This window comes from Schistocerca serialis, chromosome 2, assembly GCF_023864345.2.
Source record: "Schistocerca serialis cubense isolate TAMUIC-IGC-003099 chromosome 2, iqSchSeri2.2, whole genome shotgun sequence".
NCBI classification, from domain to species: domain Eukaryota; kingdom Metazoa; phylum Arthropoda; class Insecta; order Orthoptera; family Acrididae; genus Schistocerca; species Schistocerca serialis.
In genome coordinates, this window is record NC_064639.1 from 373,382,187 (window position 1) to 373,407,413 (window position 25,227).

The 25,227-nt window shown below is 41.8% G+C and overlaps 1 protein-coding gene across 1 annotated transcript in view; it reads left to right on the top strand.

Annotated features, from left to right (window-relative positions):
• Positions 1-25,227, top strand: part of LOC126456003 (uncharacterized) — a 122,886-nt gene that overhangs the window by 64,343 nt on the left and 33,316 nt on the right. Inside the window, exon 3 of the mRNA XM_050091759.1 lies at positions 18,435-18,531. Coding sequence (XP_049947716.1) covers positions 18,435-18,531 — 97 coding nt within the window. The remainder of the gene's footprint in view (positions 1-18,434; positions 18,532-25,227) is intronic.

The following is a 25,227-nucleotide window of genomic DNA, read 5'->3' on the forward strand; positions in this document are numbered from 1 at the left end:
GAGACATGTGATAAAATTTTATAGAAGTTCCTATTACAAGAGAGGCTCTCACAGTTTGTTTCGTAAAAGCTAGTGTGATATGACATCGAATTGGAAAAACGGGACATGCCATAGTGTATTCTCTTGAATTATAGCTTGTTGTTGTCGAACGTAAAATGATTGTTTTTTTCCGACAGGTGAGCCAATGGCGTAAAGCATTGTATTCTCTAATATTATTTCACATATGTGAAATGTTTTTAATACACACGTGCTGATTTGAAGGCGAGAGACGCTCTCAGGTCGTGTAATTTGTCCAACAAGCTGAAAGAAAACCTTAACATAAATGTTTTTCTTAAGAGTTTAAATCCTCGTGTTTTATTTAGTCCAATGTCGGTTTTGAAATAATGAGGACATTCTGCGGTGATCTGTAGTTTTCGCATCAAAATAGTGGAAGCTTTTTCCGGATTCTGCGCAGGGTGGGGCATGTCTCTGCTGATCATATGTAATCGGCGGCGATGCACTTTGCTGGATGTCGCAAAATAACGAGATGCGAATTGTATCCGACAGTTGAACATTAAAACTATACCGATTTTGCTTATAAAACTAAAAGAAAATGGACTGCGCCTAGTTTTGTCGAAATAAGACATTACTTATCATCCTGATTATGTTTTCTTTTTTAATAGGATCTTGATTACAGGAGATACGTTAATGTTAAATACAAATGTTACAGTCCAGTGCTCAGAATGATGTGGTGACCGAGTTCCATATAAGGTCGCGGCTGCCCCTTTAGACACACAACCTGTGGCTGGGGTAGGCCTCAGTTTCGTTCTGAGGGATGCAGGTGACATGCTCTGTTGTATGTGTTGCTTTTGTTGGCGTCGATGATGCTGGCAGCCCAGTCGCATGCTTGCGGTGACGTACTGAGGACACTGTGGACCATCTGAACCATTCTCCGGAATTTCGTTGTAGTTCCAGAGGGGTCCAATCTTTCCGAGAAATACGTTTAACAGATTGCAAGAAAGAGTTGTGTTGACGTTAAATAAAAGTGTTATTCCATCGCAAAACTACAGGCCTACCGGAGGTGTTGGAGGGCCTTTCTAGTCTGTGTCAAATTGCTGCCGCAGATGCGTCCCCTGACCATTAGGGGCGGCATTTGGGGGCGGGGCTGTGTCGCTATACTTTAGATGAACAAGTTGCATTTGGAAAGGCCGTGCCGGCCGGTGTCGCCGAGTGGTTCTAGGCGCTTCAGTCTGGAACCGCACTACCGCTACGTTCGCAGGTTCGACTCCTGCCTCGGGCATGGATGTGTGTGATGTCCTTAGGTTAGTTAGGTTTAAGTAGCTCTAAGTACTAGGGGACTGATGAACTCAGATGTTAAGTCCCATAGTGCTCAGAGCCATTTGAACCATTTTGAGACTCCAGTTGTATGGCATCTCCGATTTTTGAGCTGTTTTGCGATTCTAGGCAGTCCTTGTGTAGCGTTTTGGATATAGTTATGTAATTAGGGCCGATCTTTACGTTAGTTTCCAAGTCAAAATAAATAAAGTACACTAACCTAACTTCCTCTCCCGCATTTAGGCATTTTCCATGTGTTCGGGATGCGCTTGGGCTTTCCTTCCAGAAGGACCAGGTTTCGAATCCCGCAAAGAGTACCGCCATTTTTAATTTCCCGCCAGTTCCCGGTTGGGGGGGGGGGGGGTGGAGTGCGACGTCAGCACAGCCCTTGGACAAAGAAATTCCCAACAAAATTCGAAATTCCCTCCAAAATTCGAAATTCCTTCCAAAATTCGAAATTCCCACGAATAGGATTGTTTGGGTTAGTGGTAGGGTGGGGAGGGGGGAGGAGGCTGGGGCTCATGTGTCGGCTCAGAACAACACTTAACGTCATCCGGAGGTAGGGTTGAGAGTGGGCAGGGGTAATTGATCAATTTAATTAATTTTCATATCAATTTGATAACAAAACTGCACGGAGTTCCCCATTACCCTAGTACTAGCGACGTCGTCGCATAATGCATGCGGCACAGGATGTGCACGGTAAAATTATGGTTGCGCCTTAGCTTGCAGCGTAATGTGAGCGTGAAAATCTTTTGCACATCCTAGAGTATCTTCGAATAAATGTTAATACTTGTCACAAAGTTGCTGAATTGCGGTACGGGAAGGTTTTGTGTCAATGGAATACACATTGTCCCGTACATCTAATCCGAAGGAATCAAATGCATGCATACCGAAAATATGTGGGCTTGTGCTTGAGCGGAATACAGTGGAAGGGACTGCCTTGGTTGTGTTTTTGTATTTTGCAGGTAAGTGGTACGTTCCAAGCAATGAAATGCTGTCGCCGTTGCAGGCGGTGAGAAGCAGACTTGATGTTTGCAAAGGTGGTTGGCCAATTTGTTTCATACGTAGCTAGGTTAATCAACGTGGCAGAACTTCTGGTATCTAGTGGAGAAGGCACTGACTGGCCACCAATTTGCAGTGTAATCCACAATCTGCGGTGTGTTTTCTGAATACGGTTATCCGTTTCGTGTTGTGAAAAACTGTTCTCTGATTCCACCCACGCACTAGAGCGCTTTCGTGAATTGGGAGAGCCTTTTTGAAGTGTGTGGTATTTGCATTCAATGCGCTCGAGTGCGTTTTCTGCACCGTTTCGCTTGTCTGGTCGTTAAGCAGGAGGCGGCGCAGAATCCGAACATGAAATGACGTTGATTTCCATCTGTACCTGCTTAGCTTTATTCCCGTGTGAAACAGAGGAGAGCTTTCTAGTGTTTCGCTGGCAGTCCGGTTTTGCACGTCTCATGTAATGACAAAAATTGCATTCAGCTTGTCTGAAGGAGCAATTCTTCCGATTTTGGTGACATAACATTTTACACAATACTTCACTTTGCGCGGAGCTGGGGTAGTGTAATTAGCGTTGCGACGGCACGGCAAACGCTGTATGCAGTGTGCCAGGCCTTGTTTACACGTTGTTGACTTGTGAGTGCTGCGGCCCGGTCTGTGGCTGGGGCGCGGGTTGTCTGTCTCAAGGGAAGCGATAACTGCCAGACAGAAATCTTGCTCGGCTAAATCTTTAACTTCGCGTTCATCGATAACTTTAAGCACTTCACTGAAACTAGAGTTGCGATGCTTCCGAATTTCGGCCCTCAATCTCTGACCTGATAGATTCTGAACAACAGCATCACGAAGCGTTTCATCCCGATACGTTGCGCCACAGACACAATTGAATTTAGAGTCTATAGATATGCCCTGCAATTCCACAATGTATTCTGTATAGGACTGATGACTATGACCAGCCGACCGGATAGGTGCCGACAGCACAGAGGATAGAAGCGCTAGGGAAGGCAGGTCGCCAGATTGTGGTCATGCACTTCCCTCCTTGATAGCTCTGCAAACTGAAGAGCAAGCAGGCGGTTCTCCACTCTCTCAACCACACTACATCACAAAAAGCAACTACAGGGTCTTTCACAAGGTCATACGAACCATGTTACATCTTGCCTTATGAATTAATACCGATTCAGTGTGCAGTGTGCACACGTGCTCGGAAGTGTTCATTTTCCACCAATTTCGTTGACACTACTTACAATACTGATCTGGCTTACTAATATAAGGAAACTGCTTCGTAATCATGCTCTACGGAAGTTGTAGCATTCTTCCAGGAAAGGCAACTTCCCTACCATGAGACTGCTCGCTTTACAATTTACAGACGGGCTATACCTCTTTAGGATTTCCAATCCAGTTTTCTCAAGTGAGTAGCCAAAATAGCTCCGCTGACGTCTGTTTCTATAGTCAGTGACACTGAAGCGCCAACGACACTGGTATATACAGAGTGTTACAGAAAGGTACGGCCAAACTTTCAGGAAACACTCCTCATACACAAAGAAAGAAAATATGTTATGTGGATATGTGTCCGGAAACGCTTACTTTCCATGTTAGAGCTCATTTTATTACTTCTCTTCAAATCACATTAATCATGGAATGGAAACACACAGCAACAGAACGTACCAGCGCGACTTCAAACACTTTGTTACAGGAAATGTTCAAAATGTCCTCCGTTAGCGAGGATACATGCATCCACCCTCCGTCGCATGGAATCCCTGATGGCCTCGTGATGACTGGGTGTTGTGTGCTGTCCTTAGGTTAGTTAAGTTTAAGTAGTTCTAAGTTCTAGGGGACTGATGAACATAGCTGTTAAGTACCATAGTGCTCAGAGCCAATCCCTGATGCGCTGATGCAGCCCTGGAGAATGGTGCATTGTATCACAGCCGTCCACAATACGAGCACGAAGAGTCTCTACATTTGGTACCGGGGTTGCGTAGACAAGAGCTTTCAAATGCCCCCATAAATGAAAGTCAAGAGGGTTCAGGTCAGGAGAGCGTGGAGGCCATGGAATTGGTCCGCCTCTACCAATCCATCGGTCACCGAATCTGTTGTTGAGAAGCGTACGAACACTGAAATGTTCAGGAGCTCCATCGTACATGAACCACATGTTGTGTCGTACTTGTAAAGGCACATGTTCTAGCAGCACAGGTAGAGTCTCCCGTATGAAATCATGATAACGTGCTCCATTGAGCGTAGGTGGAAGAACATGGGGCCCAATCAAGACATCACCAACAATGCCTGCCCAAACGTTCACAGAAAAACTGTGTTGATGACGTGATTGCACAATTGCGTGCGGATTCTCGTCAAGTCAAGAAAAGTATTACAGCAGATTATTGTTTAAGTTTTTAACATAATCGCCCTGTTTCATCAGACATATTGAGACATACCTTGCAAGATATTCTGAGAGAGTGAGGTAAGAGGTTCCACTGAGTGCAGCCCATTCTACAAGTGTCAGAAAGTCCTGAATGGAAGAGATTTATGCAGTCTACTAGCAACACAATTAATGATGACAGAAGTGCAATAACTATCTGGTTCATTAATTCACCACGATGTGAATACAGCACGGTTACAATGACTTTACAATTTGCTGTCAACGACAGACAGAAAGCCAGATGGAACATTTATTAATACGATCCTTTTCCCACCAACACTACATAGGTTGCTGACATCACACTTACAAATTAAGCACTTCTCAGCCATTCTTTATAGCAACGTATTTTACATGAAAGCTCACTTAACAACTTTAAATAAGAACGCACTCAATAAACCGAAAATAACTCCACTATACAAACACGAGCTCAGTGGAGTTCAAATGGTTGAAATGGCTCTGAGGACTATGGAACTTAACATCTGAGGTCATCAGTCCGCTAGAACTTATAACTACTTAAACCTAATTAGCCTAAGGACATCACACACATCCATGCCCGAGGCAGGATTCGAAACCGAGCGAGGTGGCGCAGCGGTTAGCACACTGGACTCGCATTCGGGAGGACGACGGTTCAATCCAGTCTCCAGCCAGCCTGATTTAGGTTTTCCGTGATTTCCCTAAATCGTTTCAGGCAAATGCCGGGATGGTTCCTTTGAAAGGGCACGGCCGATTTCCTTCCCCATCCATCCCTAACCCGAGCTTGCGCTACGTCTCTAATGACCTCGTTGTCGACGGGACGTTAAAAACACTAACCTAACCAGGATTCGAACCTGCGACCGTAGCGGTCGCACGGTTTCAGACTGAGGGCACCTAGAACCGCTCAGCCACAGCGGCCGGCTCAGTGGAGGATTTTATCTATATATACAGGGTGGTCCATTGATAGTGACGGGCCAAATATCTCACGAAATAAGCATCAAACGAAAAAACTACAAAGAACGGAACTCGCCTAGCTTGAAGGGGGAAACCAGATGGCGCAATGGTTGGCCCGCTAGATGGCGCTGCCATAGGTCAAATGGATATCAACTTCGTTTTTTTAAATAGGAACCCCCATTTTTATTACATATTCGTGTAGTACGTAAAGAAATATGAATGTTTTAGTGGGACCACTTTTTTCGCTTTGTGATAGATGGCGCTGTAATAGTGACAAACGTGTAAGTACGTGGTATCACGTAACATTCCGCCAGTGCGGACGGTATTTGCTTCGTAATACATTACCCGTGTTAAAATGGACCGTTTACCAATTGCGGAAAAGGTCGATATCGTATTCATGTATAGCTGTTGTGATCAAAATGCACAACGGGCGTGTGCTATGTATGCTGTTCGGTATCCTGGACATCATCCAAGTGTCCGGACCGTTCGCTGGATAGTTACGTTATTTAAGGAAACAGGAAGTGTTCAGCCACATGTGAAACGTCAACCACGACCTGCAACAAATGATGATGCCCAAGTAGGTGTTTTAGCTGCTGTCGCGGCTAATCCGTACATCAGTAGCAGACAAACTGCGCTAGAATCGGGAATCTCAAAAACGTTGGTGTTTATAATGCTACATCAACATCGATTGCACCAGTACCATATTTCTAAGCACCAGGAATTGCATGGCGACGACTTTGAACGTCGTGTACAGTTGTGCCACTGGGCACAAGAGAAATTACGGGTCGATGACAGATTTTTTGCACGCGTTCTATTTAGGGACGAAGCGTCATTCACCAACAGCGGTAACGTAAACCGGCATAATGTGCACTATTGGGCAACGGAAAATCCACGATGGCTGCGACAAGTGGAACATCAGCGACCTTGGCGGGTTAATGTATGGTGCGGTATTATGGGAGGAAGGATAATTGGCCCCCATTTTATCGATGGCAATCTAAATGGTGCAGTGTATGCTGATTTCCTACGTGATGTTCTACCGATGTTACTACAAGATGTTTCACTGCACGACAGAATGGCGATGTACTTCCAACATGATGGATGTCCGGCACATAGCTCGCGTGTTGTTGAAGCGGTATTGAATAGCATATTTCATGACAGGTGGATTGTTCGTCGAAGCACCATACCGTGGCCCGCACGTTCACAGGATCTGACGTCCCGGATTTCTTTCTGTGGGGAAAGTTGAAGGATATTTTCTATCGTGATCCACCGACAACGCCTGACAACATGCGTCAGCGCGTTGTCAATACATGTGGGAACGTTTCGGAAGGCGAACTACTCGCTGTTGAGGGGAATGTCGTTACACTTATTGCCAAATGCATTGAGGTTGACGGACATAATTTTGAGCATTTATTGCATGAATGTGGTATTTACAGGTAATCACGCTGTAACAGCATGCTTTCTCAGAAATGATAAGTTCACAAAGGTACATATATCACAATGGAATAACCGAAATAAAATGTTCAAACGTACCTAATTTCTGTATTTTAATTTAAAAAACCTACCTGTTACCAACTGTTCGTCTAAAATTGTGAGCCATATGTTTGTGACTATTACAGCGCCATCTATCACAAAGCGAAAATAGTGGTCCAACTAAAACATTCATATGTCTTTACGTACTACACGAATATGTAATAAAAATTGGGGGTTCCTATTTGAAAAAAAAGCAGCTGATATCCGTTTGACCTATGGCAGCGGCATCTAGCGGGCCAACCATTGCGCCATCTGGTTTCCCCCTTCAAGCTAGACAAGTTTAGTTCTTTGTAGTTCTTTCGTTTGACCCGGTCACTATCAATGGACCACCCTGTATAAGAGAACTGGACAGGAAATGCCTTGGTTTCGGGGGCTGGGTTTATAGTCTGTTGTCCGTTTGTAAACCGTAAAGCGAGCAGCGTTCATGATGGAGGAAGTCGCCTTTCCCGGAAGAACGTTACAATTGCCGCACAGGATGACTAAGAATCAGTTTCCTCTCTAGTAGTGTAAAACAGTGTGCAGAGATTTACGTGGAATCAGTCCACATGTTTCCCTTCTTTCAGTGTAATTTGCAACTCATATCAGTATTCAATGTAGCGTTAACAGATAGTATGGAAAATAAACACCCCCTCCCATGAGTGTCTCCTGTGTTGCCATTCATAAGAAGAGACGCGGAAGAGTCGATACAGCTTTCTGAAATACCCTTAGTGGCTTTTTGTAATGAAATGGGGTAGAGAGAGTGGGGAATCGCCTGCTCGCCCCTCATTTTGCAGACCTATGCAGGAGGGAAGTGCATGACCATTATCTGGCGACGTACCTCTCTTAGCGCTAATAACCTCCACGCCTCCCCTCCCCCTTCCCAACCTGTTACAGCCCAGGACACGATTTACCTCTTCATGCGGTTCCACGGCACTTAGAGATGGCACAAAAATTTAATATTTGTTTCTAACCTACTTTATTTAACAATATAAGTTAATTTTACCATTAAAACATTTTTAATAGTACGCGATTTTTCCATGCCCTACAACGTGAAAACTGTTAGTCCTAGAGAAAAAAATGAATGGAGCCCTTTCGCAGGAAATTTAATGTAGTTTAATTTTTTACGGGGAAATATTTTAACCAAAGGCCCCGGATTCTGAGTTATTCAAGAGAAACATACAGAGTGAGCACTAAATGCCCCACACCCACACCCCGTCGGTCAGGATTTTTAGTATATTGTTCATGACAATCCCGCTACCACTGTACAAAGATTGTGAATGCATGAGTTTCTTTCCTCTGTTCGACGTGTTTGGGTCTTTGTTGGCTGGGTTAATTTAGCTTTAGAGTCCGCTCGATGATGAGGAAATAGTGGAACCTAGCTGCAACAGTTTTATGATGATACATGAAAAATATGTTTTATCAAAGTTGTGGAGCACAGCTTGAAGAAGATTATGGTTGAACATTTCGTCAATAACCAGATCATTAGAGACAGAGCAAATGATCGACTTGGAGACTAGATTGGAAGGAAATCGGCCGAGTTCTTTCACTTGAACTATCGAGGCATTTACCTTGAACAGTTGAAAGAAGCCCATTGAAACCTTAAATCCTAACGGCCAGATGGGGATTTGCATTGCCGACATCACTAGTGAGAGGCCTTTGTCTTCCCACTCAATCACTTGACTCGATTCTATGTAATAGCGACACACAAATTGATCGAGGAAGAAGCATTTCTACTTGTGTTGTTTAACAATCAAAATTAGTCTCTCTTGGTTCAAATGGCTCTGAGCACTATGCGACTTAACTTCTGAGGTCATCAGTCGCCTAGAACTTAGAACTAATTAAACCTAACTAACCTAAGGACATCACACACATCCATGCCCGAGACAGGATTCGAACCTGCGACCGTAGCGGTCGCTCGGCTCCAGACTGTAACGCCTAGAACCGTACGGCCACTCCAGCCGGCTTAGTCTCTCTCTTACGTATCTCTGTGCATGGTGCTCTGTATTCGACCGGAGAGCTTTTCGTCATGCCAATAAATTCCGCTTTATACGATACGCAGTGGTCTGAGCAGTTAGCGGGCGCTACTGTGTATATGTTCTACCCGGAAATAGTAGTTTCGGATCCTCGGTGTGAAGGAAATTTTCACGAGTAGTACTTAGCTGCAATATGTGGATATACAGAGTGTTTCAGAAGTGGTGGTCAATAATCAGGGATATGACAGAAATGATGATTCGAAACAAAAAAGGAAACACGGGCTCTAAAACAGATACCTTAAGGGCTATGAGCAGTTCTTGATCTTCGATACTGTGAATCAAATCTCTTCTACTGCAAGTGCTTTGCTTTCCATATTTTTCGAAGTGGTAGTATGGACAAAAACTAGAAAAAACTCACCAGTTAACATGGCCTCTAAAATGCGTACCTTAAGAGCTATAGGCGCTTGTTTATCTTCGCTTCTTTGAAATACAACTTTTCTAATGAACAAGTGCTCGTAACCTTTAACGTATGCATTTTAGATCACATGTTCACTGGACTTTTTTCCTTGTTTTGGTCCATACTATCACTTCTCAAAATATAGAAAGCAAAGAGCTTCCAGTATAAGAGATTTGTTTCATAGCAGAAGAGATTTGTTTCGTAGTAGCCACGGCCAGATTCGACGTTAACCTATAGATCTTCCTACAGCGGGCCAGGTGGACGTTAAACGTCACGGGAGGCAATGAAATGGTACCGGACGTTGCCATAAAAAGGCTCTGAAGCCCTGTAATCCAAACATTATGCTACGAAGGTACCTGAAATGGAGCGTGCATCTAACCCAACGGCAATTAGAAAGCAAGCAAGCATGGATATTTCAAATTTCATGTATAAGTTATGATGTAGTATGATAAACATTCTTCACAGACAGCAACGAGCAGAAAATGTATCGACGTGGGTAATTGTCACTTGACACGATGTCAGCGCTGCGAAACATCGAGGCACCAGTCATCCTCTGACTGAAGTGCTTCCTGGTAGTCATGATTGCAGAAACATGGTAACTACTGTGTTCCGTTTATTTTGGTAAAACACAAATACTTTCTCATTTTCTTTGCCCATAGATATTTCACCACACCTGTGTCATGTTTAGTATATGCACGATAGTAGAAACTTAGGGCTAAATATATTTGTAGTTACTGTTTGGGTGTTTCTCTTTTAGCTTAATTCTAGTACCCCTGGGTTTGTACAACATCCTTTCCTTCTACTTCGGGTTCGTGTCAACTGCAATAACACGGTGTTTTTAACGAAGTTGTGATAATTAGGATAAAACTTTCTGCTGTATAGGTTGTTAATTTTTTTGTATAAGATGAAGGTCTTCTTCTTTTGCGAAAATGATTTGTCCTATATTCAGCTTAAAAGAAAAAATTGCACAGCTTACGCAGATACAATGATTTTCACGAGTTCCCACGATCTTCCTAAAAACATGATCTAGCATCAGACGACAGGCATCCATGGAAACTGAATGAATATTCAAAAAAACAAAACAAACTACTAACTGATGCAAAATAAAAATTGCAATTGCAACAACAATATTTATTTAATTTCAAATCATCGTTGTTATTGTTAAAACATCCAGGCATTTGCAGGTAGGTGAAGCAGAGGAACTGAGAAAAAAATGATTTTATTAAAGTAGGGAGAACTCATAAATACAGTGATCCAGGCGGTGTTTTCTTTCATTATATCCAGTCCTCTAATCACTAGTAGATATTCACATGGACTCAAGTGTGGATTTCTCCTTTATTCTTTTATCTTTACCTCATCTGCTGTCAACAGCACAATAACGGCTGCTTTACGGTCAAGTTTTCCAATACGATAAAAATGCAGAAATTAATATTTTAAACAAAAATAAGATAATATTAAATGTATAAAATACATTTTCAACTAAACTATTTATGTGAATTTTTACTGTACCAGGATGAATTGATGATACGTAGTTGCGGTGATAGTTAATCATCGAAAGTAGTGATTTTATATGAATGAGTTTCAGGGGGGGGGGGGAGATTATGGAGAATTTCAAAGGAAAGTACAGTGTGTATTGAAATAGTATTATATGTGAATGTTAAGAACGATCAGGTAGGGAAGGGACGCGATGGATTGGATATGGATCCCAGCATGAGATTAGAATGGAATAGAAAGGATTCTTAAACTCGAGAGGGAAGAAAACAATTTCTAATATTTGATAGGGTGCCTTGTGTTAGCAGGGGATTCTTTGGTTGGTAGTGGGAGCTGATTGGCTTCGTTAGAAGATCATGAAGTACTTGTTTATTTGTGTTGGTGGAAGGATGTGTTAGTGTGTGTGTCAGTGTGCCAATCAGAGAGAAAATGATTGGGTGCTTGATGTCAATTTTATGTTGAATGTAAGGTATCGTTGGTAAACGATGTTGGTTAGAAGAAAGGAAAAGCTCGATAACTGTTAAAAGGATGCGTTTTAGGATGATACATTCTTAAGATGCTAGAGAGCAGGTTGGGAGAGTGGAATATTCTTGTAGCGCTATGATGTGGAAATGTCTAAACTATCTCCACTAACAAAACAATCACAATTTAATGTGCCCATCTCCGAATTTCGTTGTATTTAGATCCCGGCAGATGACCTGCTTTTCTAGTGTATGGACAGACCAAGCAAAATGCGCGCCTTGCGACATTGCAATGTGTTGTGCCTTTGAGGTAATTAACGACTTTCGTAGTATACTCGTACGAAATTGAAAGTGGAGTGGAAAACAGAAATAGAATCTATACCAGATTGACCGAATTTGTCTTTCCTCCGGATGAGAAATACAAAAGAAAAAGAAACAATAACGCCCTTGATATTTTGTGCCTCGAGCAGGATGGACCGTTTCGCTTCCGGGCGGACGGTTCGGGAGGTAGGATTGTGGTCTTGTCTGGGTGCTTCTGTTGTTAGTTTGGAAGTTAAAGGGAAGAAGAGGATCGCACTCAGTACAAGAACATAGCCTGGCCATTTTCGGTAACAGCAAAGGCTGACGTTCTCTCACTCCATGAGACACTAGGGTGAAGTTCTAGACAAGGGTTTAAGACAAACTAATGGCGTATAGTCTTGTAATTTGCAACTGTACTCCACCATTTTTTCAACCCTTACCGGTCATATACCGCTGTTGATGGAAATATCTTCGACCACTTGGTTGATATCGGTTACATAAATTGCAGTTATTATGATCGCACTAGCAGTACTTTTTTTATAGGTGTAGCCTGCTAGGGACCATATGAATAATTTGTCTCCCTTTTTTGCTCCTTTTTTACAATACTTCTTCATTCTTTCCGTATGTTTTTTTTTCTTCTGTCCGTATTGCAGCTGTCTTTTTGCTCTCTCCTGGAAGCCCTTGAACTTCTTTACTTTTGTACTGAGCTTTTCGCTTTCTCTTATTTCTTCCTCCGTTATTTCCATTTCCCGTAGGCATAGTGTAATTTCTTTGATCCACGTCATTGATGTTTTTGGCTTTCTTTCAAAAAAGAAAAAATTACTATTTGTTGTACATTTTTCATCTAGTCTTTTTAGGTGGTCGTAGAATACGACTCTTGTCTTCCTCACTGTTTCTAGTATTCGTTCTATTTTTTCATAGACTTCTTAATTACTTCTTAATTTTCGTTTTCCACTGTCATATATTTACATCCCAAGACTTTTCTGATTAAAAGGAAGGTGGTATTTTCCGCTTTTGCTAAATTAATTTTATTTGTTCAATAAATAAAATTAATATGGCAGAGGTGGAAAATGTCACCTTCTTTTTTTTGTAAATTAATTTCTGTAATACCCGCTATAAAGAAAAGCTCCTCATTGTTATTCCTTTCCTTCTTTTCTATTTCATCTAACTGTTTCTCTGTATTTAACGAAATCCATTCTGAAATAAAAAGGCATTCTGATCTGATGACAGTTTTGTAGTGCTGCTGTAGTTTTGTATTGATGGTAATAGATTTCTTGCCGTACACTGCTTTTTTTGTCCCGAGTATTTCATTGTATCATTTACATACATTATACATTATTGTATAGCTATTACTGGATTCATCCAGTTATATCTTCAGATCCCCCATCCACTCTATTTTTTAATTATACTCGTCCGTCTTCTACATCTACATCTATACTCTGCAAACCACTGCCTGGTGCATAGCAGAAGGTACGTCCCATTGTACCAGTTATTAGGGTTTCTTCCCGTTCCATTCACGTGCGAAGCACGGGAAGAATGGTTGTTTGCATGCCTCTCTGCGTGCAGTAATAATTCTGATCTTATCCTCACGATCCCTGTGTGACCGATACAAAGGGGTTTGTAGTATATCCCTAGAGTAAAAATTTAACACTGGTTCTTGAAACTTTGTTAACAGACTTTCTCGGGATAATTTACGTCTGTCTTCAAGAGTCAGTCATTTCAGTTCCTTTAGTCCTTTTTTGTGATTTTCTCCCATGGATTAAACAAACCTATGACCATGTATGTGTTCAATATTCCCTGTTTGTCCTATCTTGTACGGGTCCCACACACTTGAGCAATATTCTAGGGTGATTTGTAAGCAATATCTTTAGTAGACTGATTGCACTTGCCCAGTATTCTATCAATAAACCAAAGTCTACCGCCTGCTTTACCCACTACTGAACCTATGTGATCATTCAATTTCATATCCCTACAAAGTGTTACACCAAGGTATTTGTATGAGTTGGCCGATTCCAACAGTGACTCACTGATATTATAGTTATAGGATACTACATTTTTACGTTTTTTGAAATGCACAATTTTACATATCTGAGCATTTAGAGCAAGTTACCAGTCTCTGCACCATGTTGAAATGTTATCAAATCTGACTGAATATTTATGCAGCTTCTCTCAGATAGTACTTCATTGTAGATAACTGCATCATCTACAAAAAGCCTGATTTTACTATTAATATCAAGTTCATTAGTATACAACATCAACAGCAAGGGTCCCAAGTTGCTTCTACATGTGACGATGACTCTCCATCCAAGATAACATGCTGTGTCCTCCCTACCAAAAAGTCCTCAGTCCAGTCTCAAATTTCACTTGCTGCCCCATATGATCGTACTTTTGACTATATGTATAGGGTCGCTGCTGAATCAAATGCCTATCGGAAACACTTGTTTGCCTTGATCCAAAGCTTTCAGTATGCCATATGAGAAAAGTGCGAGTTGGGGTTCACATGATCAATGTTTTCGAAAACCATACTGGTTGGCATTGAGGATACCTCATTATGTTTGAGCTCGGAATATGTTCTAAGATTTTACAACAAATCGATATCAGGGAAGTTGGACGGTAGTTCTGTGGATTACTTCTACTATCTTTCTTATAGACGGGTGTGACTGGTGCCTTTTCCCAAGAACTGGGCACGGATTTTTGTTTGAGGGATCTACGATAGATTATAGCGAGAAGAGAGGCTAACTGAGCCAAAAATTCAGTATAGAATTTGACAGGGATAACGCCGAAGCCTGGAGCTTTTTTCGATTAATGGTTTCAGCTGCTTCTCAACACCACTGACACTAACACTTATTTCATTCGTCTTATCAGACCCTCAGTCGCCGTCTCTTTCGATAGGGATTGGACATTAAATTTGGTGCCTTTAACAGTCTTTACATCTGGCAATATTCTGATACAGCAGTCAGTGAAGGTATCACGCATTGGTCTCTTGACAGCCAAATGCGTTTCTACAGCATCTCTCTGTCTATAGCCCAGGTTCCCTCCCATTATTAACTATTCTGCTGGATACATATTCTATCCAGTGTGTGGTCAACTATTCTTTTAAACTTGAGCCAGAGTTTCTCTACATGCTCCTAACCTGTGCTGAAAGTTTCAAGTTCCTCATTGAGATATGGCACTACTGATTTTGTATCTAGTTTACTGAACATATATGTCTTTCTGCTGGTTTTAATTGTTCTTTGTACTTTGGTAATCATTACTGCCACGACCGCGCTATGGTCACTAATATCAGTTTCGGGGTGGACATCATCAAAGAGGTCAGGTCTGTTTGTTGCCATTAGATCCAATATATGAGGGTTGAATGAAAAGTAATGCCTCCACCTTCGTAAGTTGGGTTTGTATGGGAATATTTTAATAAATTAAACGCATAAATAATCCTTAGAATGTTATCATTAATTACCAATATTTACTTTTCCACATAATCACCAGCCAGTTGGATACATTTCTGCCAAACGTGCACAAGTTTTCTGAAGCCGTCACGGAAGAAGTCGACACTGTTTCCGCAACCTCAGTCTCACAGTTCTCTCAACGTCTTCAGCAGAAGCACAATTATGTCCCCGCAGATCGTTTTTCATTATCGGGAACAGATGGAAACTAGACGGTGCTAAATCTGGACTGTATGGAGTTTGCCGTACGGTGGTGAGATTCAGTCTCTGAAGTTCTGCTGTGGTGCCATTTGAAGTGTGTTGTTTGGCATTGTCATGCTGCAGGAAAACATTTCCCTTTTCCTTTCGGACCCTTGTTAACCGTCGTTTCACAGTTCGCAGCGTTGTGGTGTAACGCTCTGAATTTATTGTTGTTCCACGACTAAGGAAATAAACATGGATAACACCATCTGCGGCCAGAACACTGTGGCCATGATTTTTGCAGCTGAGGGCTGCGTCTTGAATTTCTTTTTCTGAGGCGAGTCTTTGTGTCGATATTCCATTGACGTTTCGTCTCCGGGTCGTAACGGTGTACCCACGTTCCGTCCCCTGACACAATTGAATGGAGAAAGGCGTCACTTTCATTCTCGTAACGCGAGAGGAGTTCCTGGCAAATTTCAAGTCTGTGCGCTTTCATTTCAGGATTCAGCATCCGGGGTACCCATCGTGCACATATCTTTCGATGGCCAAGTAAAGCAATAATGTGTCCCACACGCTCTTGTGAAATGTCGATTGTACTAGGAATTTCTCTTTGAGTGATACGACGATCGTCCTGAATCAATCTGTCAACATTTTGCTTGTGAAACTCGGTGGTTGCTGTCACAGGACGTCCAACTCTTTATTTGTCACGCAGGTCAGATGTTCCCGCCTCAACATCTTTAAAATCACTCGCCCAACGACGCACAGTAATCACATCAACACGATCACCATAAACTGCTTTCATTCTCTGACGAACATCCTTTGGGTTGTCACCTTCTGCTGTCAAGAATTCAATGACTGTGCACGTTGCTTAAATCGCGTTGACCGACCGTCTGCGCAAGGTTCCATGCTTTACATTGTAACAACACAACTATTCAATGCTAAGGCTTCCCGCCAACTGGTGCTGTAGAGAAGAAGCTACAGAACAAACCAGTACCTGCCACGTACCAATGCTGCCAACTGTTGAACAGTTACGAAGGTGGACGCATTACTTTTCAGTCAACCCTCGTGTTTCTATCTAATGAGTGGAGTTCCTAACTATCTGTTCTAGGCAGTTTTCAGAGAAGGCATTTAGTAAAGTTTCACAGGATGTCTTATCACGCCCCTAGCAAAACTGTAATTTACCCAATTAATTGTTGGATGATTAAAGTCTCCACCGATGATTACAGTATGATTGAGGACCTTATGTACAAATGAACTGAGATTTTGTCTGAAGTTTTCGGTTACATCACGAGATGAGTCTGGTGGGCGATAGAAGGATCCAGTTATCATTTTGTGCCCAACCCTGATACTGAGTCTCGTCCAAATAGTCTCACACGCAGCTTCAGTTTCTGTCTCGGTGGATTTGAGTTTTTTGTCTACCGCGACAAATACACCATCCCCATTTCCCATTTGCCTATCCTTTCAATATACACTTAAATTTTTCCCAAAAATCTAACTGCTATCAATTTCAGACTTCAACCAGCTTTCTGTACCTAGTACTGTGTGAGCTTCACTGCTTTTCCTGGGCGCTTCAAACTCTGGCACTTTCTTACGAATACTTCGGCAGGATTAGGATTTTAATACTCTCGCCTGTGGGAGGCATTTATTTCGATATTCACTGATACTTCAGGGTTTCCTACAGTCATCGTTATCTGGAGTGGATTGAGAGTCATCCAATCTAAAAAAACCTTGTGTACACTCCACGCACCGTCAGCTACCTGAGAAGCAATCTCTAATGTGTAGTGCGCACTTGACCTATTTAGGGGACCCTACAGTTCTCAACTCCATGGCGCAAGTCCAGAAAGTCGCAGCCTAGGTTGTCACAGAATTTTCGAAGTCTCTGGTTCAATCCGTCCACTCGACTTAGAACCAAAGGGCCACGGTCAGTTCTGAGGACAATGCAGCAAATTGTTAAAAGTCCACGTGCAAGGCTGGTGTACTCAGCCTTCTCTGCCAGTCGCTAGAATGACCCAAGAATGCCTTCGGAGCGCAGACGACTGACATCATTCGTTCCAACGATTGCACACAATCTGCAGCTGGTGGCATCCTGTTCCCTCATTGGCTGCTGGAATAGCCTCTTCAGCATGTTCAATGAGACCTCAAGGCATACACAATGGTGTCCTTTCCTGTCCCTTGCTGTCATTTCCTTAACGATCTTCGGTCAGAGACATCGTCACATTATCTTTATAATTGTAGAAATGACACGTAGTGATAGGCACTGAGCACTACGGTATTTAACATCTGTGGTCATCAATCCCCTAGAACTTAGAACCACTTAAACCTAACTAACCTAAGGACATCACACACATCCATGCCCGAGGCAGGATTTGAACCTGCGACCGTAGCGGTCGCTCAGTTCCACACTGAAGCGCCTAGAACCGCTCGGTCACACTGGCTGGCCGTCGTGATAGTTAACACTGAGCCTCTGCTGTGCTCTTTGCCAACAGTAGTTAATACGGATGGGATGGGTACCTTCCCCAGACCAGGTGCCAGAACTCTGTTGTGCTTTAGCGTCATTGGTGAGTGCCAGGATGCCACTTAGAAAGCAGGTCACGTTAAGCAGGCAAAATAGTGTATGCTGAACTTGAAGATGCACGCTGATCATAAAATTATCTGCTCATTCTACAGCAGCAGTAATGTGACTCACTCTACATCTCACTGAATCTGACTCAAACAGTTACACAACACAATAAGTGACGATTCTTTATCAATGATGAAAAATTCGCATATTCATGTAGAGATGTATTACACTCATTGATATTTAGCATGTCTACAATTTAAGAAATATGCTCGGCTAATGAAACAATTAATTTTATTGAGAATTATGGTACAAATTTTCATGTTTCTATAAATATTGATACGACTAAGGAAATCGTATGCTTATAGTATATTCCCGAATATGTCCTTAAGTTGTTTTTTATTATTTTATTTAAGGCTTCCTTCGAGGATCTTAAGCAAAAGTGCAGACGCATCAAAGTCAGACGACACCCCAGAAGGCTGTTAGGTCCGAAGAGAGGAGCATCTTCTAAAGGTAAATAGCTGCATCAACAACTCCTGTCTCGGAGTCAAAATTTAAAGTATCTAAATCTTTTTTCTCTAAATGGCTAGTTTTTCGTCTTCAGCGAAATCTTGTCCAGTAATTTAACCACTTTTAACAATTCATAGAAACTTTGTTATTGTTTATGAGATTGGTACTGACTCCGCGAGTGAATAGAAAAGGAAATAGGTGTATGAAGTTTCAGTGCCGCGATATAAATATTCACATTTTATTATACTTACCGTTCTCAGTGTACTACAATTGTACGTCACTTGAGCGAGACTCGATAAAGCGGTGAAATGTGAGATATCGTCATAAATGGCTTCAGTAAAATAGTTTGTGTAAACTATTATAGAAAGTTTCCTACTGTTTGTAATGGCCTCTTAAGAGCTTCAGAATGTTGTTGTTGTGGTCTTCAGTCCTGAGACTGGTTTGATGCAGCTCTCCATGCTACTCTATCCTGTGCAAGCTTCTTCATCTCCCAGTAACTACTGCAACCTACATCCTTCTGAATCTGCTTGGTGTATTCATCTCTTGGTCTCCCTCTACGATTTTTACCCTCCACGCTGCCCTCCAATACTATATTGGTGATCCCTCGATGTCTCAGGACATGTCCTACCAACCGATCCCTTCTTCTAGTCAAGTTGTGCCACAAACTTCTCTTCTCCCCAATCCTATTCAACACCTCCTCATTAGTTATGTGATCTACCCATCTAATCTTCAGCATTCTTCTGTAGCACCACATTTCGAAAGCTTCTACTCTCTTCTTGTCTAAACTATTTATCGTCCATGTTTCACTTCCATACATGGCTACACTCCATACAATTACTTTCGGAAACGACTTCCTGACACTTAAATCTATACTCGATGTTAACAAATTTCTCTTCTTCAGAAACGCTTTCCTTCCCATTGCCAGTCTACATTTTATATCCTCTCTACTTCGACCATCATCAGTTATTTTGCTCCCCAAATAGCAAAACTCCTTTACTACTGTAAGTGTCTCATTTCCTAATCTAATTCCCTCAGCATCACCCGACTTAATTCGACTACATTCCATTATCCTCGTTTTGCTTTTGCTGATGTTCATCTAATATCCTCCTTTCAAGACACTATCCATTCCATTCAACTGCTCTTCCAAGTCCTTTGCTGTCTCTGACAGAATTACAATGTCATCAGCGAACCTCAAAGTTTTTATTTCTTCTCCATGGATTTTAGTACCTGCTCCGAATTTTTCTTTTGTTTCCTTCACTGCTTGCTCAATATACAGATTGAATAACATCGGGGACAGGCTACAACCCTGTCTCACTCAATTCCCAACCACTGCTTCCGTTTCATGCCTCTCAACTCTTATAACTGCCATTTGGTTTCTATACAAATTGTAAATAGCCTTTCGCTCCCTATATTTTACCCCTACCACCTTTAGAATTTGAAAGAGAGTATTCCAGTCAACATTGTCAAAAGCTTTCTCTAAGTCTACAAATGCTAGAAACGTAGGTTTGCCTTTCCTTAATCTTTCTTCTACGATAAGTCGTAAGGTCAGTATTGCCTCACGTGTTCCAACATTTCTACGGAATCCAAACTGATCTTGCCCGAGGTCGGCTTCTACCAGTTTTTCCATTCGTCTGTAAAAAATTCTCGTTAGTATTTTGCAGCTGTGGCTTATTAAACTTCTAGTTCGGTAATTTTCACATCTGTCAACACCTGCTTTCTTTGGGATTGGAATTATTATATTCTTCATGAAGTCTGAGGGTATTTCGCCTGTCTCATACATCTTGCTCACCAGATGGTAAAGTTTTGTCAGGACCGGCTCTCCCAAGGCCGTCAGTAGTTCTAATGGAATGCTGTCTACTCCCGGGGCCTTGTTTCGATTCAGGTCTTTCAGTGCTCTGTCAAACTCTTCACGCAGTATCATATCTCCCATTTCATCTTCATCTACATCCTCTTCCATTTCCATAATATTGTCCTCAAGTACATCGCCCTTGTATAGACCCTCTATATACTCCTTCCACCTTTCTGCTTTCCCTTCTTTGCTTAGAACTGGGTTTCCATCTGAGCTCTTGATGTTCATGCAAGTGGTTCTCTTATCTCCAAAGGTCTCTTTAATTTTCCTGTAGGCAGTATCTATCTTACCCCTAATGAGATAAGACTCTACACCCTTACATTTGTCCTCTAGCGATGCCTGCTTAGCCATTTTGCACTTCCTGTCGATCTCATTTTTGAGACGTTTGTATTCCTTTTTGCCTGCTTCATTTATTGCATTTTTATATTTTCTCCTTTCATCAATTAAATTCAATATTTCTTCTGTTACCCAAGGATTTCTACTAGCCCTCGTCTTTTTACCAACTTGATCCTCTGCTACCTTCACTACTTTATCGCTCAAAGCTACCCATTCTTCTTCTATTGTATTTCTTTCCCCCATTCCTGCCATTTGTTCCCTTACGCTCTCCCTGAAACTCTGTACAACCTCTGGTTTAGTCAGTTTATCCAGATCCCATCTCCTTAAATTTCCACCTTTTTGCAGTATCTTCAGTTTTAATCTACAGTTCATAACCAATAGATTGTGGTCAGAGTCCACATCTGCCCCTGGAAAGCCGGCCGAAGTGGCCGCGCGGTTCTGGCGCTGCAGTCTGGAACCGCGAGACCGCTACGGTCGCAGGTTCGAATCCTGCCTCGCGCATGGATGTGTGTGATGTCCTTAGGTTAGTTAGGTTTAACTACTTCTAAGTTCTAGGGGACTAATGACCTCAGCAGTTGAGTCCCATAGTGCTCAGAGCCATTTGAACCATTTTTTGCCCCTGGAAATGTCTTACGATTTAAAACCTGGTTCCTCAATCTCTGTCTTACTATTATATAATCTGTCTGAAATCTGTCAGTATCTCCAGGCTTCTTCCATGTATACAACCTTCAGAATAAATGATTTTTTTTTATACTTTATGTAATTAAATTCAATAAAATTGGAGATAATTTATATAAATGGAAGCTACTACGGTTCACTAGGTGCATCTAGTAAAATATCGTGTTAACATTATAGTTTACTGGGGACGGCCAAGAATTCCGTAGTCCTCAGTCTGACCGCACATTTCCCCCACCATCACCCCACGCTATCTGAGAGGGAGGAGAGGGATGAGGGGCAAACTGCGATCCCGCCGTAATTAGATGGAAATGATGTCGCACTGCATGCGACTTAATTTCGTATTTCATCTTTCTCAACAACAGATATCACAACTGAAATAAATTTTCAGTATTAACTGTTTATTTTTGGTGCTGTGAATACATAATATGTGGTACAAAATGTTGGCTTACAGATAGACGCTGACGATTTCACTGATTTTCGCACTCAGGTTCCCGCATAATCGTTACTTATTTAGTTTCGTAACCGAAACAAAGTTCTCTCACAGACATGTGTTGATCAAAATACGGTAACACTTTTGCAGCCTCGTTATGGAGACATGGATACTCTACCTGAAGAAAATGGCGTACAACATTAGTTTTAACGCAGAAAGATTCGTCTTTAAAACGGGACTCACACTGCAGATCGATCAGTTACATCTGGACGTGCACGGAAGTCTTTTCGACCGAAACGACAAACGGTCTCGAAATCAGCTCTAAAACAGATGTGAGATTGACAATGTCTCAGAAACGTTTTCGGAAACTGCCCCTATACTTCTGCCTAGGCCACAATAAATTCTTCAGACCTCGCAATTTGTTTAACATCAGTGAACTTAGGGAACTGGACTGTGTTTGTCAAAATTTGTCTCTTTTACAATGTGATTTTTTTAATGCATCCACATCAAATCAGAAATAAGTTGTTCCTCACCTTGCAATGTCTTACTGCAGGCAGTGGGCAGTTAAGTCCACTTAAGATGCAAGGTCTGCAGTCCATTCCGGATGGTCTAATTTCTTGCACTCCATTTTCGTCATAAAAGCAACAATAGCGAGTTATAAATCGAGAAATCTTCCCATGCATGCACCGTCACTTAACCAACATACTCCGCAGTAATACATAAAATCTCTAAGGTCTTCGTTCATTTCCATCGAAAACTGTTGCAGCTGATTGTGTAATAATGTAAGCGACTTCTGAAATCTTACTATTCGTACCACCAACTTCTTCATGTGCTCCATGCCTCCAAATATAGCACAAAATGTTTCTTGATGTTTTGAGGGGGTGTATAAACCAGGCCATTATATAGTTAGCTGAATTGTCAGTAACATTTTATAGTGAGCTTTATTTACTTTACTTTCTCTTAACGGCCATAGCACATAGTTCACATGACTGTATTATGTAGAGTGTTAGCACGTTTTTGGTGTTTCATACGAGACATTGTAAAATAAATTAAGAATAAAAATAATAATTGTGATTTGCTTACACCAAGGTTTCAAGTAAAAGTTTATAAAATAGCTTTAACCATAGTTTTAAGCCCCATATTTCACATGAGGATGACTGGGTTGTTCCAGTACGTATTTATCTCGGTCTTACGTTAGCGTGCCATCTGTTTAACGCAAAACTTGTATTCTACTATAACTGTTATTTGTCTACTTTTATTTTAATACCAAATTTGTTTGAACTGTTAGTCCTAAACAGATGTAATTGGCATAGCGAACGTTCTTCATCCTCTATGTCGTATACTGTGGCTGGTTGTATAGGTCTGTAGACAGCAGACTTAGTTGTATTCAAGAAATGTTTGTGAATTTAAAAGCCTGTTGAGGCTATATGACTCACTTCATAAGGAATGTTACTTACTATGGAGTCTCCAGTTCTGCGCAACTGTGACATAGATCTACTTTGATGCCATTCCTTTGTATTTCTTACATATCTGGGACTGATAATAGCTACACTATAGCTGAAATCTAGATCAGCAATAAATTATAAATTGAATCACAACTGATTGCTGATTTCCTTCCTATTTTAATTACAACACAGTCGCTGTGCACAACAGTTCCAATGGAATCCAGCCTGATTCTAAAGACTGTTCACAGGTCCTCCATATTGTCCTTAACCCCGCTCAGTAGCTCGTGTGCCTTCCACAGACTGTAATTCAGTTATTTACACATCCAGGTTTTACAGTCAGTGCTACTCAGATTGTCTCCTAAATCGTTTATGTGGGTCAGGAACTGCAGACGGCCTACAACACTTTCTTGGGGAACGCCAGATATTACTTAGTTTTAGTCGATGACTGTCCGTCAGATGGTATGAATTGTGACCTTTCTGGTAGGAAATCACGAATCCAGTCACACAACTGAAACGATGCTCCATAGAAAAGCAAATTAAGTTACAAGTCTCTTGTGAGGTATGGTGTCAAAAGCCTTCTGGAAATCTAAAACTATGGAATCAATTTTACATCCCCTGTCGGTAGCACTCATCAGTTCGTGAGAACAAAGAGTTAGCTGTGTTCCACAAGAACGATACTTTCTGAATACGGTTGAGCACGTATCTTCGAGATAACTCATAGTGTTCGAGCACAGTATATATTCCAAAGTCATACTGCAAATCGATGTTAGTATTTCCTTTTTTCGGTATTGGTGTGCCTTGTGCAACTGTTCAGTCTTTAGGTCGGGTTCGGTTGTATATGAGATATACGGAGCTTTCGTATCAGCAAACTTTGAGAGGAACCTGACTGGTAAACAGTCAGGACCGGTGGCTTTGCCTTTATTAAGTGATTTAAGATGCTTTGCTACACTGAGGATATCTACTTGAAAATTACTCTAGTTGGCAGTTGTTCTTTGTTCGAATTCTGGAATATTTACTTCGTCTTCTTTGGGTGAAAGAATTTCAGTAAACCGTATTTAGAATCTCTGCTTTAGTGGCACTTCAAATGGTTCAAATGGCTTTGAGCACTATGGGGCTTAACATCTGTGGTCATCAGTCCCCTAGAACTTAGAACTATTTAAACCTAACCAACCTAAGGACATCACATACATCCGTGCCCAAGGCAGGATTCGAACCTGCGACCGTAGCAGTCGCGCGGTTCCGGACTGAGCGCCTAGAACCGTTCGGCCACCGCGGCCGGCCTTTAGTGGCACTGTCATCAGTAACATCGCCATTGCTGTCGCGCAGTGAAGATATTGATTGTGGCTTTCCGCTGGTGTACGTAACATAGGACCAAAATCTCTTTGGATTTTCTGCCAGATTTCGAGGCAGCTTGGTTGTGGAAAGTATTAAAATCATCTCGCACTGAAGTTCGCGCTACATTTCGAGCTTCTGTAAAACTTCTCCAATCTTGAGGGCTTTCGTGCTTTTAAATTTGGCGCGCTTTTCTTGTTGCGTGCAACAATGTGCTGACATGTTTAGTGTACCATGGAGGATCAGTGCCATCTCTTATTCATTTATATTGTATATGTCTCTCAATAGCCGGCCGAAGTGGCCGTGCGGTTAAAGGAACTGCAGTCTGGAACCGCAAGACCGCTACGGTCGCAGGTTCGAATCCTGCCTCGGGCATGGATGTTTGTGATGTCCTTAGGTTAGTTAGGTTTAACTAGTTCTAAGTTCTAGGGGACTAATGACCTCAGCAGTTGAGTCCCATAGTGCTCAGAGCCATTTGAACCATTTTTGTCTCTCAATAGGCGTTGATACTATTTCTTTGAATTTAAACCGTATTAGGACTGCTCTTACATATTCAGATTGGAAGGAGTGGAGATTATCTCTTAGTTACTGAACTGACTGTCTGGCCAGCCAGATTTGTATTTTCTCCA